We start from the raw sequence: 12,280 nt of genomic DNA on the forward strand, positions 1-12,280 counted from the left end.
TCTAGGAATGTTACTGGAGGTGGCAACATCAAGCAGAGATGGTGTAGAAAAGGGCGGCAACAGCAAGGAGGAGGTGATGGGGGCAGCAACATCAAGGAAGAGGTGGTGGGGGCGGCAACAGCAAGCAATGGTGCAGAAAGTGGCAACACCAAATAGAAGGGCGTAGGGAGGGCGAGCGAGGTGAATGAGAATGGAAATATGCAAAGATAATCACCACCTTGGAGAATGATACAATCGAAGCACCATCTATCCTCAAATATAGCCCAAGGAAGAAAAAAGACACTGACGGAAGAAAATTGAAGCAAAAAGGCTGCTCTAAAACACAAATACCATATATATATATAGGGTAAAGAGGAGTGGGCCCCACTCCAAGTAAAAGGGAATTATGCACAAGGAAAGGCCATTCAATTCTTCTCCCAATGAATTGAGTCGGTCGGTGTGTAGCACTTAGCCCACCAGCGCAAGCATAGGCACCCCCACATCAAGCATAGGTGCCCCCGCATCAGTCTCTCAAGTTGGGTAAACTTCAACCTCATCAGTCAAAATTGAAGTTTTTGGTTCCTCGTAGTATGGAGTCAAATTTACAATGTTGAAAGTAGCAAAAATATTGTAGTCCCCTAGAAGGTCGATTTTGTAGGCGTTGTCATTCAGCCTTTCGAGAATCCTGAAATGTCCATCTGCCCCGGGCTTGAGCTCCCGAAAGATCTCACCAAAAACATTTAATTCTTCAACCTGATCCACACTAGATCCCCTCCTTGGAAATTTACCTTTTTCCTAGTTTTATTTGTCTGTGCTTGATACTTGCGGTTCTTCTTGGTGATCTCCTTTCCAACCACTTTGTGCAGCCTCTAAATCTCCTGCACCCTCTCCTCAACATCCTCATTAAAGTATGATGTCGAAATGAGTGATACCAAGTTAAGTTGATCGAGGGGGTTGCGCCCATCCATGATCTCAAATGAGGTGTGACACGTGGTCTGACTCACGATCTATTATAAGTAAATTCGGTTTGGGCTAGAATTAGGTCCCACTGCTTAATATATTTCCCCACAAAGCACCACAAAAGGTTCCCTAGACTCATGTTCACCACCTCTATCAAATTGTCCATCTGAGGATGAGTTGTTGGGTTAAATTGAAACTTAGTGCCAAGCTTTTCTTATAGGATCCACCAAAATTAACTCAGAAACTTGACATTTTTGCCAAAAGCAATGACCTTGAGCATCTCGTGGAGTGTTTGATCCCCACATTTGAGGTGTCACACTCCACCTCGAACAACTGATTAAAGTTTAGTGGTGTCTGAGTCACCTTCTCTTTCATGATATTGAAACGGGACTGAGCAGCATCCGTCTAATGGAACTTCTTTTTCAAAAGTTATGTTAGGAGAGTCGTGATGGTGTTGAAGATCTTGATAAATCGCCTACAGAATGATGTCAGCCCCAAAAATTATCTCGGTAAAAGATTGTAGGGGCGTCCAGCTCACAACAGCCTCGATCTTTGCAGAATCCATTGAATACCTGCACAAGACACAATATAACATAAAAAACATACATGTGTTGTCAGAAAATAACACTTTTTTGGGTGGTTTGAAGACCATCTTCAAGTGCTACAAGTGCTCATCTTTGGATCTATTGTATACCAGAATATCATCGAAGTATGCCAATAGAACTTCTCAATATGAGCCAGAATCAGTTGATTCATCAACCCTGTGCACATGTTGGGCATATTGGACATCCCGATAAGCGTAACTAACCATTCAAATAATCTATTTCAAGTCTTGAAAGTAGTCTTCCACCCGCCCCCTAGTCTCATCAAGATCTGATATCTATTGTGTAAATCGATCTTGGAAAAGACAATGGTTTCATGCAACTGATCCAAGAGACCATCCAGACAAGGTACAAGAACCTGTAAATGAAGGAAATCTTGTTGACGACTCGACTATCAATGCACATACTCCACGAACAGTCTTCATAGGCACCAACAAGGCTAGGACAACAAGTGGGCTGGTACTCTCTCTGACCAAACCTCTCACAACAGAATCCTGTATTTATCGTTGTAATTCTTCATATTCTATAGGCCTCAATCAATAAGCAGGCCTGTTTGACAACAATGATTGAGGGATGAGATCTATGGCATATTTAATGTCCCTCGATAGTGGCAATCCCTCTAAAAAGGTATCAGCAATCACATCCTGAAAGTTAAATAATAGTGGCCATATTGGTTGTGGCAGTTTCTAAGTTCCCTCTAACATGACTATAATCATTACCACTAGAGCCTCTCGTACCGATTGCATAAAGGTGATTTGTGGGAGTACCGTCTCCTCCATTATATCTACTATGCGTCCCTGACAGGCAAAAAAATTATGTCTTCCTCTTTGAATGAATAAGTGTTCTTGAACTCATTGTGTTGGGCCATGTGGTCGAATTGTCACGGCCCCCCCAACATGACATGGCAAGCGTCCATGGGTACTTCATCGCGCCACAATTACTCTTGTAGCTGATCTCTAATAAAATACTCGATCAAGCACTATTGATCCACAAGTATCTCATTTCACATTTTCAGCCATGTAAGGGAATTAGATTGAGGATGTTTCTATGTGGCCCACTCCAGTTTCTTCACCATCATAGTGGATACAACATTCTCGCATCTACCGCCATCAATAATCAGAATGTGGGCATTTCATTTCATGGTATACTTGGTGTGGAAATTACTGTCTTAGCCACAAAAGATCCTTCTCCGTCTCAATCTGTAGAATCTTCTTTATCACTAACATTTATCCCACATCTCCCTAAAGTTGAAGTTCCTCCTTCTGATCCTCCTCTACTTCCTCCTTAGCAATTTCCTTAACGACATCCTACTTCGTAAATGAAACAACTTGACTCGAGGGCCAGTTGGAGGCTATGTTTCCATAGACATGGCATCTTAAACATCTCCTGACAGACATCGTACTGAGCAATTTACTCTTTTTGGGTTTCTTTACACTTAAATATGTCTTGTCACTTCTCTATCTGGTCTTCCCAATTCCTCCAAATGTACCCTTGTTGATAGTTGCAATTGTAATGAGGGTGGTTGTCTGCTTTGTTTCTACTATCTCTCCACCTTCAAGGCTAAGGTCTGGACATCTCCCAATAACCACTAAAACTAGACTTGCACAATGTTAGTGATAGTTAGCTTCAGGCCTCCCAAATATCAGGTTATAATACATTCTTCTAGCCAAAACAATTCACATTTCATATGAAGTTGATCAAACTGTGTCATGAACTCCTCCAATGATAGGTCTCTCTAATTTAAGTAATGGAGCCTCAATAACATATTGTGACGCTAGTGATGAGATAATTATTTTCTCTACATCTTTTTCCTCGTCTTCTCTCATCTGGTAATTTTGTCACTTCCTTCTCTTCTCAAGAAAATGTTCTTTCTTAATTTGAGGCTGCAAGTTTCACCCACATATCTCCTAGCATCTCTTCGTATTCGAAAATTCAAACAACCAACTGCAACCATTTGATTAAGGGTATGTTTGGGGCAACTACAGCTTCTCAGTTTTTTATCTGCAGCTGCGCTGTCCCAGGAAGCTGCAGCGGAACAGTTGACTGTCTATTTGTTGTAGCTGTGCGAAAATAACTGTGAGGCAGTTGTTTCTAGAAAAATGACCATTCCACCCCCATTTACTAAAATTATTTAAAACAGAACTGTGGCAACCACGTATTTGATACTCCAAAAGCAGAAATTCATTTCAAAACAGAACAAAAGTTCAAATACGCAACTCACTTAACAGTGAGCACTGAAAGTACTAAAATTTTTGTTTGGAATATTTACACAAATGTCACATACCAACTCCTCCAGGTTCATTTACACAAAGTGCTAAAGATTTTCGTTTCATAATGTAGACACAAAAACTACATATGAAATATGCCTATGAAATATGCTTAACAAGTGAAGAAAATCAAATTCTTATCAAATTCAGATAAAAGAGCAGCTAATGCAATTCTACCTCATTCAGGAAACATATTGATTACAATGATTTATAACGTTAATCTACAGTGGTATCAAATTATGCAAAATGATGATTTAACAAAAATTAACATGTGTTTTCAGTCGTGGATTAGTAATACACCTAAAATATATAGTTTTTATGTGCATATTTTTATACCTATTTTTAAGATATTGTACTTTAATGAAAGATATTTGTGTGTTTTTTTTCAGGTATAATCATATGGACGAAAAATAGTAAAATGAGTAAAACATGATCAAATTTGGAGCAAAAATAAACTGGGGAGCCTAAGCACCCAGGACTGACGCTTACAAACCAGTTAAACAGAGAAAGTCGCGTCTAAGCTCTAGAAGTAGTTATTTGATATCTCATTGAATTTGGAGGAATTTTTGAAGAGGTGTTTGAAGAAATCTTTAGTAAAAACATAGGAAATAGCGAACACGAAAAATTCATTCAATTGACTTTTGAAATGAGACAACTTCTAGAAAATTCATTGAATAGAGACACATTTTGAAGAGAGACCAAGGCACCGCTTAGATTTTTATAAAAGAAGACTTCGATCATCCATGGAAGAGGCCCAAGCATCATCCATCCATCCAGACCGACTAGTGCCAACCACGCCATACGCCGCCGCCGCCGCCCACATTTTCTTTTTATTTTGAGTTTTAGCTTGTATTGTGAGTGAAGAAAGAGATTCAAAAGAACTTCAAAACATTTGATGGAGAGGAATTTGAGATAAGTTTTTATCTTTCTGACTACATTTAGTTTTAATTTAATCTGGATTTTAATTTAGAATTTTTGTTCATTTGCATGATTTCTACTTTTAAACTCAAGTGTGATTGTGTTTTATCCATGAATTTTGAGTGGTTTCTTTATCTTTCTCCTTAAAATGATAAGTGATTAAGTATTGGAGGGAAGTTGTGTGAAGTATTAGACTTTAACATTGAAAGAAATTGTGGTGATTTTAAACCTTATATATCATTTACTTCTTGATTTGGTCAATTAAGATGTTAATACCTATTGTGAGAACATGTAAAATCCGAGAACATGTAAAATCCGTGAGAACATGTAAAATCCGAGATGGTATTGTCTCAGTTAACAAATGATAAGAATCACATTTGATTTCATGGATGAGAATATAATTCATGGGGTTTAGTGAAAATAAATAGGAACATAAACTTTGATGGATATAGAATTGGAGGACTTTAAAGTGACAGGCTAAAACCCCCAATTTGATTTATAATTTTAGGTTTGATAAGAGATATTAGCCCCTAGGTGGAGGGAAAAGAGAGAACTCTAGAGTGAAAGCTAGTATTTTCTTTACCTAACCCGTCTTCAAGACTATTCAAATTATAGATTAGTCAATGTTTTTTATAACATGTCTAGTAAGGGTAAAGAATATTATTGCTCATATTTGGCACAACACAATTAGAATACTTCCACAACATAATTTTTATACTAGTTACTGATTCATGATAAAAAAATATATTTTTTATTTATATTGTTTTCATCTTGCAAATTTCTAATTAAGTTAGTTGCTTATTTTATTTTCAATTATCAAAAATTACAAAAAGAAATTAAACTTTCATTCATACTATAGCATCTAGAATTTAAATAAGAATATTTTGCTAAGTAGAATTTTGTAATATAATTTCTCCTTTTTTGCAAAGCGTATATTGTAGTTACCCTGTGGGTTCGATATTCGAGACTTAATCAAAAAGTCTTATATTACTTGATAATGATAAGTATATTTGCGTAGCATCTCATATTTAAATATTATATTTGTATTTTTATTTGGTTCAAAGTTAGAAATTTACCTAGTTTTTGTTTGGGATCAAGTTTTTGGTTTTGTTGTAAAGTAAGAATTATAATTAGATAAATTAAGAATACACTCGCATACATCGCATTAGCATCTATAAAGTGAATCGGGATCAATTAGTAACTCCTTAGCAGCCTTAAAAGCACAAAGAAAAAGATTTTGGGGTTAATTCATTAAAAATAATATATTAACCCATCCTAGACTATTAGTAAAATGCAGTAAATTCAATGGAAATATCGTTCGTCTGAACAATGCATCAATTTACCACTTTGATAATTGTACCTGTTGAAAATAATCTGATCTGAGCTTCCATCAAAAGCCCAACCTAGCAAACCCACACCATCAGATTATCAGCACTGTTCATCTAACAGTGCAATATAGACAGTGGATAGTTAAATGAAAAGAAAATAATTTTGTAGTACCCAGTCATTGTCGTTTGCAAGTAGAGTAAGATATTTTGTACTCGAAGGAAGATGATGAATCTGACAAAATTCTGTAATCAGTTTTCAGTGTTGACTTGCATCCTTTTGACATAACCTGAATTTAAATCCATCACCAATACCATTGGAAAGCCAATATCCACATGTTTTGCCTTCCTCTAGTGATGGCAAACTTGCTTTTTCTAGGTGTTGCAAAACAATTAATAATGGTTGCAACATTTGTTTACCCCTAGAAACATCAACTTGAACTTCCTTATGCTTCAATGCCATGGGAACTAGTACAAAATCATCAAGTTCAAAAAACAGCAGAAACAATCCCCATATATTAACCATGCAATTTCAATAAAAACAATAGAAAAAATGGTGAAATTTTTGCCTAGGTTGTTCTCAAGAAGCCCCTTAAAAACCCTCCCAAAGCACCTCCAATCAGATTGTTCTCCCTGAAGTTCTTTGTAGCTGCAGCAACCTGTTCGAAAGTAAAACTGTAGCATCTTCATCCTGTTGAACGAGCACAATCCAGTCTCTCGCCCTGAGAGAGTTGGACAAAGTGTAGCATCTACATCCTGATCGCTCTTTCCTTTCCGGACTCCTCGTCGTCACCATCATCATCATTGCGAGATAGGGAAAGGAGAAAGTCATTGCCCTCGAGAGAGAGTCGTTGTCTCTTATGTTCTCGTCTGACATCGTCTTCTTCTTTGTCGTTGTCTCCAGCTATCGTCTTCTTTGTCGTTGTCTCCAGCTATCGTCTCCAGCTTTTCTAGGCATCTCCATCTCCATGGCTACTTCGGCAGATCCAGTCCCCAAAGACGAATCACCGCAAGAAGGGCAGGAGAGGAATTGTGAAAGGTAAAGCTCGTAGTAAAAGTGGACGACAGGAGGGATCCCGCGGCCCACGTTCCGCTGTGCGTCGGAGCCGTCACGATCAAAATGTCGTCACAAACGAAGGAGATAGCAGGGGGACGTCGTGTCGTGCGATAGAATCCGCCCCAAACAGGCCCTAAATCATCTAGATTCATCCCTATATTGAACTCTAGTAAATCTAGTTTTACTCTGAAATCTCTGTCCTTTGAATGTCATCTCCTCTATCGGCCTCCTCTGATAATGAATTTCAAAGTGTCGTGGTATGTCCTCATCACTGAAGTCCTCCCTGTGGAAGGGTTTCAAATGCTCGTTACTTCCTCCTTTACAACTCTACATATCATGATCAAGGGTAATTTTTCCCTAAGTTTCGTCATCAATCCTGACCAGTATCTGCTAAAGTAGACAAATCTCTCATTGTATCTCTTCTCGGACAGGTTTCGGTATGTGTCTCATTGGTGGCATGGTTAGTGTTTGAGTAAAAAAAGATGTTTGAAAATAAGAAAATTTTTTGAGTGGAGATGTGTGGAAAGGCTAGAAACCCTAAGATAGGATTAGGGTTATGTTATCTATAATATAAAAAGATATCGCAATTAACCTGAAACCCAATAGATGTAGTTAAGTTTATTAAGCAAAGCAAAACAGAATTACAATCAACAACCTTGAAATAGGAAAATCACGACACAAACACAAATACCTTGTTAGGGTGAGGTGGGAAGGTGGCAGTGGCTAGGAAAATAGTGGTTGAAGGGCTATCTAGTTGTCGGACAGCCGATTGAGTAGTGACGAGGGGCTTAGGAAGGGTGACTGCAGGGTAGGGGTGGTGTAGGAGGTGGTGATAGCAAGTAGAGATGGTGTAGAAAGGGAAGGCGCAACAACAAGGAATAGGTGGGGAAGGGGGGCAGCAGCAGCAGCAAGGGATGATGCAAGAAGTGGCAGCAACAAGTAAAAGGGGTGCATGGAGAGCAGTAGAGAGCAGGCAAGGAGAATAGGAATGGAAATATGCGGAGATAGTCACCATTTTGAAGCAGGATATAGTCGGTGCACCAACTATCCTTAGATACAGCTCTAGCAAAAGAAAAGGCACCGACAGCAAAAAATGAAACAAAGAACTGGCCTAAAACATAACAAATTATGTGTGTGTGTGTATATATATATATAGTCTTAGAGTAAAGAAGAGTGGGCCCCGCTCCAAATAGGAGGGAACCATGAGCAATGAAGGACCGCTCGTTCCTTCTCGCACCAGGACCAAGCCAGTCAGCATGCGGCACTTTCCAAGCCCGCGGGCGTAGGCACCCCTCCATTGAGCATAGGAAGCCCGCCGTGCATCATAAACATTCTCTTAGTGCCAACACATCTAGATTTTTTTTGGCTGCTGACTTGGAATCATAGCATTTTACAATTTAAAATAAATATATATGGGCATATGATAGTTTCAAATATGCCTGAAATCAAATCAATATTAAGGCATACTGCAGCCATATAGTGCAACAAGTGGCACCTCCTGGTTCCATAATCAAAATAAACAGGAGTGGTGGGGAGGAGGAAAAGAGTCGAGGATATGAGCGAGGATTACCGGACTGTGCTAATGGAATAATCGATCTTAGATCGATATCAGCAGCCTCCTTGGGGTCGAACAGCACCGAGGGTCGAGTTATGGGCCTACGGATTGGGTCCTCTTTCCCCTTAATGACGGACTTGATCACCTGAAGCTGCGATGCAATCGACATGTATGCCTGAGAAATCAAACAAAAGGGAAGGAGGCGAGAGACGACTTTAGGAGCTGTCTGGCAGCGGGATATAACTTCAATCCTGTCAAACGGAAAAATTTGCAAACTTAGGGGCTGTCAAATGACGGATTTTAGACCAGGAGTTACCTGGATTTAGGCTAAATCTTGCCAGATGGTCAGTTTGGACAAAACAAAGCCGCTCATTTGATAAATCCGGATTTCACGGCGGATTTCACGGCGGATTTCACGGCGGATTTCGGCCGTAAATCCCGGATTTATTAAATCCTGCTGTTCGGCGGATTTAGCCGGCTTTACTAAATCCGGGAAGAGCGCAGCCAAAGAATGGCGCAAACAGGGTTACCTTTCTCAATGGTTTCTGGTAGGAGCAGAGCGGCAGGATGAGAAAGATGGGGGTTTCTGTAGCCTTTGTACACCGCGATCCCGCCGTTGCCTTCCCAGCTAGCTTTAATGCGGACTGTATCGCTGGGGCTCGTTCACAAATACGATTGTTTTGGGCTAAACACTAAGAGGGGGAGGGACGGAGAGGGTTTCAGGTAGCGAAAGAAGGAACCGGGAGAGCGAGGGTGATGGAGGCGAGGGTTTTGTCTGTGGAGGGAAGGGCTGAGTTGTTAATTTAATTTTAGATTAATTTTATTACATAAATTGATTAATGATTTAAATTTTAATTATTTTTTATTAAACCAATGGAAATTTTATTTAAATAAAAAATACAGTAAAATATAAGAGTAACTTATTACACACCCCAAATAACTCACTCAATAAAAAAACAAACCAAAGGCTCATCTCCCTCAAAAAAGAAAATACAACTCACTCTAATTTGAACTTAATGAAAAATAAAATCCAATAAACAGATTAAAGCAATCATCATACACAAGATATTTAAAAACCACAGACACAATCTTAGAAATAACAACATATGAAAGAAATCTCCCTAGCTTAGCTGCCCAATTAGCAACTTTATTTCTATCTCTTCTTGTATAAGTCCAGCACATGCTCATTCCTTTGGTCAAATTCACAATCTTCTTCATTTTTATATTTATACTCAAATGATAGTCTTCCTACAACTTGCAATTCTTCCACATTAATAAAGAGTGTTTCTAAATTATGTTTCTATATTGATAAAATTCCATCCGTATTTTTTTGTTATCAATAAACAAAACATCACTGCATCTGCTTCTGCCACTAAAGGAGATACATGAATGGTCGAAGACGCAAACCAACGGATAACATATCCTAAAAAATCTCTCCAAACACCTCCGCCGCCAACTTTATTATTTTTTCAATTGTCGTCAATATTAATGTTAATATTTGGTGCATACCACTTGGACCAAGAAACAGAATTGTTTCATTTAACCAAAGGATTAAGATCAACCTTGAATTTAACATAAATCTCATCTTATCTATTTTTTTTTCTCTTATTACTATTAAATGTAAGACTATTAGAAAGAAAACTTTTAATCATATTAAAAGTATGTTTAACATTAGTTTTCTTTTTATGAAATTTAATGTTGTTTTAAGTAAACCAAATAAACCAAAAGATAACAGGGGATATTAGTGAAAAAACATGTCCTAGGACTTCCAGTCTTCATAAATATCCATAATATCAGTATAATTACCCAATTCCAACTTCTATTAAAAAAACTAATTATTTTCTGCCAAAAATGCACACAAACCTGCACTCAATAAGTAGATGGTTAATAGTTTCCACATTCTCTCTACACAGTAAACAATGTGAAGGAATTCTAAAACCTTTAAATTTAAGTATATCATCCCTAGGTAAAATATCATGGAGGAGCCCCCAAATAAAGAAAGGTTGAGAAGATTTCACCCAAGTATTCCAATTCCATTTGAGGTCCATAACCTGAAAAGATTGAAAAGAATTATCAAAAGTTTTAGTAATAGCATCACCAATATTATCTTTAATCATAGGAATATCCATTTTCCCATGATTCACAGGAATACTTGAGATGAATTTTAAATCTTCATGTCTAAGTAACTCCTTTAACAAATTCTTGTTCCAGCCATTATCATTCCAAATGTCTCTAACATTTACATTAATATATTGTGGACCACCATAGCAATCTGCAAGATTACCATTCTCTAACCAATCATCATACCATAATGAGCATCTACATTGCCAATGTCCCAAATAATAAGATTTCTAATTACTTTAGCAACCTTGAGCATACTTTTAAAGATATAAGAATCAAATTTAGATTGAGTAGCCGCAAGAGGATGTTTGTCATTTCAATATTTCACATACAAGAGGGAAGCCCAAATAGAATTCTTCTGCCTAAATCTATGTCATAGTTTCATATGATTAATAAGAATGGTATCAAATATTTCGATTGAATGTTATACTTTCCATTACCATCTCAAAGAAATTTATTAAATAAGTTCTCCAGTTTATTAGCAAAGCTCAATGGTATGTTCATGAATTGCATAACATAAAGGGTAAAGATGTAAGAAGACTCTTAAAAATAGTAATTATTCTTCCAAATGAGAGGAACTTATTTTTCCAAACAAGCATTTTATTCTTTATTTTATCAAATAAACTTGAGAGAAGAGCATTTCTTATGTTATTCTTGTCTAAAGTAAAGCCTAAATAAACTAAAGGCATAATAGCTTTATTGTAATAAGTATAATACACCATCCAATTCTTTTTAGTAGCTGAAACATGTTTGGAACAATAAATATGAAATTTAGAAGTACTGAAGAAACATACCTAAGGTATCTTGAAAAAGACTAACTTCTTTCCAAACTCTCTTAATGGACATTTTATTAGCACCGGTAAAAATAATTAAGTCATCGGCAAAGCAAAAATGAGAAATACCAACCACACCTTTATGAAAATAGTACATGCTAGGGTATTTAGCAAACAAATTATTGATACACTTATATAAGTAATTAAAAGCAATAATGAAAAGATAAGGTGATAATGGATCACCTTTCTTAATACCTCTAGTGGTCTTAAAAAAACCACAAGCTTTACCATTAATCAAAATAGAGTAAAAATTGATATCAAGTAGCCTACAAATTATTTTGCAAAAATATTCTTGAAACCCCATAGCATGAAGAACATCTAAAATAAACTCCCATGTAATAGTATCAAAAGTTTTTGTTATATCCATCTTAAAAATCACATTCTTATCATTACCTTTTTTATCAAGCCTAAAATCATTTCTTGAACAGTTAAAGCATTGCCACAAATATTTCTCCTCTTAAAGAAAGCATATTGATTCAAACTAATAAGCTCATGAAGCAAAGGTTGAATTCTATTAACTAATATCTTAGAGATTATTTTAGACACTACTGCATTTAGACTAATAGGTATAAAATTATCCCAAGATGTAGCGTTATTTTCTTTAAGGATAAAAACAATATTGGAAGTTAAAAATAATTAGGTAGATCAATTCCACTGGAGATA

At 37.0% G+C, this 12,280-nt stretch overlaps 1 protein-coding gene across 2 annotated transcripts in view; it reads right to left on the reverse strand.

Annotated features, from left to right (window-relative positions):
• Positions 1–9,448, reverse strand: part of LOC110021925 (uncharacterized protein At3g06530) — a 111,487-nt gene extending 102,039 nt beyond the window's left edge. For both annotated transcript variants that reach the window (XM_020720651.1, XM_020720649.1), the window contains exons 1-2: positions 9,194–9,448; positions 8,679–8,914 (exon numbers count right to left, since the gene is read on the reverse strand). In XM_020720651.1, the coding sequence (XP_020576310.1) occupies positions 8,679–8,832 (154 nt within the window). In that variant the 5' untranslated portion in view covers positions 8,833–8,914; positions 9,194–9,448. The remainder of the gene's footprint in view (positions 1–8,678; positions 8,915–9,193) is intronic.
• Positions 9,449–12,280: the final 2,832 nt, after the last annotated feature.

The sequence above is a fragment of the Phalaenopsis equestris genome, unplaced genomic scaffold (genome assembly GCF_001263595.1).
Source record: "Phalaenopsis equestris unplaced genomic scaffold, ASM126359v1 Scaffold000152, whole genome shotgun sequence".
In the NCBI taxonomy this organism is placed as follows: Eukaryota; Viridiplantae; Streptophyta; class Magnoliopsida; order Asparagales; family Orchidaceae; genus Phalaenopsis; species Phalaenopsis equestris.